This window comes from Merops nubicus, unplaced genomic scaffold (genome assembly GCF_000691845.1).
Source record: "Merops nubicus isolate BGI_N331 unplaced genomic scaffold, ASM69184v1 scaffold18614, whole genome shotgun sequence".
NCBI lineage: Eukaryota > Metazoa > Chordata > Aves > Coraciiformes > Meropidae > Merops > Merops nubicus.
The window spans coordinates 29,412-31,436 of NW_008605124.1; the positions used below are offsets into that span (position 1 = coordinate 29,412).

The following is a 2,025-nucleotide window of genomic DNA, read 5'->3' on the forward strand; positions in this document are numbered from 1 at the left end:
GCTGGTCAGGCTCTAAAATTTCACATTGCTAAAGCTAGAACTTCAGAAATAGCTCTGAGACTCTGCAGCTTTACTTGTTTCAAAACACAGCCCTGATACTTCTGTCTCTGGAGGCTGAGAGGAAAAAGCAGAGCACACTTTGTTCAAAGCTTATTTTATGCAGCTTTCAAACAAACTTTTATTCAGTTTTCCTTTCTGGATTAACTCCTTAATTCCTGTTTCAATAAGTGTTAGAGACTTGAAGTTTATACCAGTCACATGAAAGCAAGGGGTGATTTTGCCCTTTGCTTCAACAAAACAATTATTTAACTAATTAACAGCCTTCAAATTTCTGTTTTGTTATTTTAAAGTCCACAACAGGATTCTACAGGACCTTGAGAGATCATCTAGCTCTACCTTTTGTGGCCAAGGGAGCCTAGATGAGATTATTTTGCCCCCTGCCTGATTGCAGCCACTTTGCTATTTAAAACCAACCAATCTTCTCTCTCCTCCCCAAACCTCTTGTGTTTGTAGCTGCAAAGGCAGAGGGAAGATGCTTCTTAAATGAAGATCTACTGTTAAAACATCAGGATGCCTGTAATATTTCTGAGTGCATTGAAAACTTCCCCATCATTTGGAGAGGCATCTCAGCATTTGTCACACAAGGCACTTGGCTTCTACTGCCAAAGAGCAAATTTACTTCAGGTTTATAGATAACTTAGGGAAGCTTGTGTTTCATGTTGTTTTGTTTTCATTTTTGTCTGCATTTCTAATCTTACTAGGCACTTCTGATTGGTTGTATCCAATAAAATTCTCAAGTTCCAACTAAATACACTCAGGTTTCACCATTGCACTGTAATTATTAATGAGGCTATTTAATATCAGGAAGCCAGGGTCTTTCCTCTCATTTCCCTGCCACAGGCTTCTTGGTGGAGAGCACTGCAAACACTTGCTAATCTAATAATCTTTGATCATTTTACAAGAGCTTTAAGAAGGGCTTTATTAAATCCATTATTTTATTTTGCCTTTTATTCTTTGATTTCACAGTTGAATTTCACAGCACTCGTGTAACAAATGTCCCTTCTAATCTGCAACCTTTTCATGCTCCACTATATTAATGCTGAATGTTTCTTCCTCTCTACTTACACCCCTATTTTACCAATGCTATCAGTGCTGAGAACCACGTGCCTGTCTAACTTTGCAAATCAGTCACTTTATTTCAAGCCTCCTCCTCCTCTTCCAGCCATCACCCGAGTTGTGGAGCAGCTTTTCTCTCCCTTCTGCCTCCTACAGCATGCTGGAATGTCACCCTCCCTGCTGCCACCACTGGCCCAGCACGAGGTGACTGCTGTGGAAGGATTTACTGGCCTGTTGGATGCTGTCCCCATTGACCATGTGAGGTAGAAGTGGCACTTCATTCAGGAGAGGTGTAGCTTCTAGGGGAGGCGGCTGGTCGGCCATCATGTCTGGAAACCATTCATGGACAAGTGCTCACATCAACCACCTGCTGAAACAAAACCAGGGTGCCAAGGTTAGATACAGAATCAAGTCTCTCCTCTCCCTCAAAGAATCCTCTGTGTCATTTGTCAAAGCTGGGACTGAGGTTTCAAGAGAAAAATAGAGCCAGGACAGCAATTCAAGAGTGTCTGAATACCCTAGCACAGTACAATACCCCACAACTCTCCCCCAAAGATTGTTGAATAAAGTTAATTTGAGACAGATTATTGCAGAACATCCACTCTTAGTTTCACTGCACATTTAAAAGCTTGTGCAAATTGACAGTCTTAAAAGTATGGAGGGGATCACACACCATATAACCTAGATTTTCACAAGGCAGGACACCCAAGGAGTCTGAGGTATTCCCCTGCCTTTCATTTTTAAGTACTGCCTTTAAGTACTACAAGTCCTTCTTCCAAAAATATGCTCTTTAAATGCACATCACACACATACAACTTGCCATGCTACGAGTGGTGAAATCAGTACCCAAGCAATGCAATGATACAGGAGCATAATTGACACTTGATTCCTAAATTTGTAGTTGCAATT

The 2,025-nt window shown here is 41.1% G+C and overlaps 1 protein-coding gene across 1 annotated transcript in view; it reads right to left on the reverse strand.

Annotated features, from left to right (window-relative positions):
• Positions 1-1,443, reverse strand: part of LOC103771927 (fibronectin type-III domain-containing protein 3a-like) — a 25,286-nt gene extending 23,843 nt beyond the window's left edge. The window contains exon 1 of the mRNA XM_008939247.1: positions 1,348-1,443. Coding sequence (XP_008937495.1) covers positions 1,348-1,443 — 96 coding nt within the window. The remainder of the gene's footprint in view (positions 1-1,347) is intronic.
• Positions 1,444-2,025: the final 582 nt, after the last annotated feature.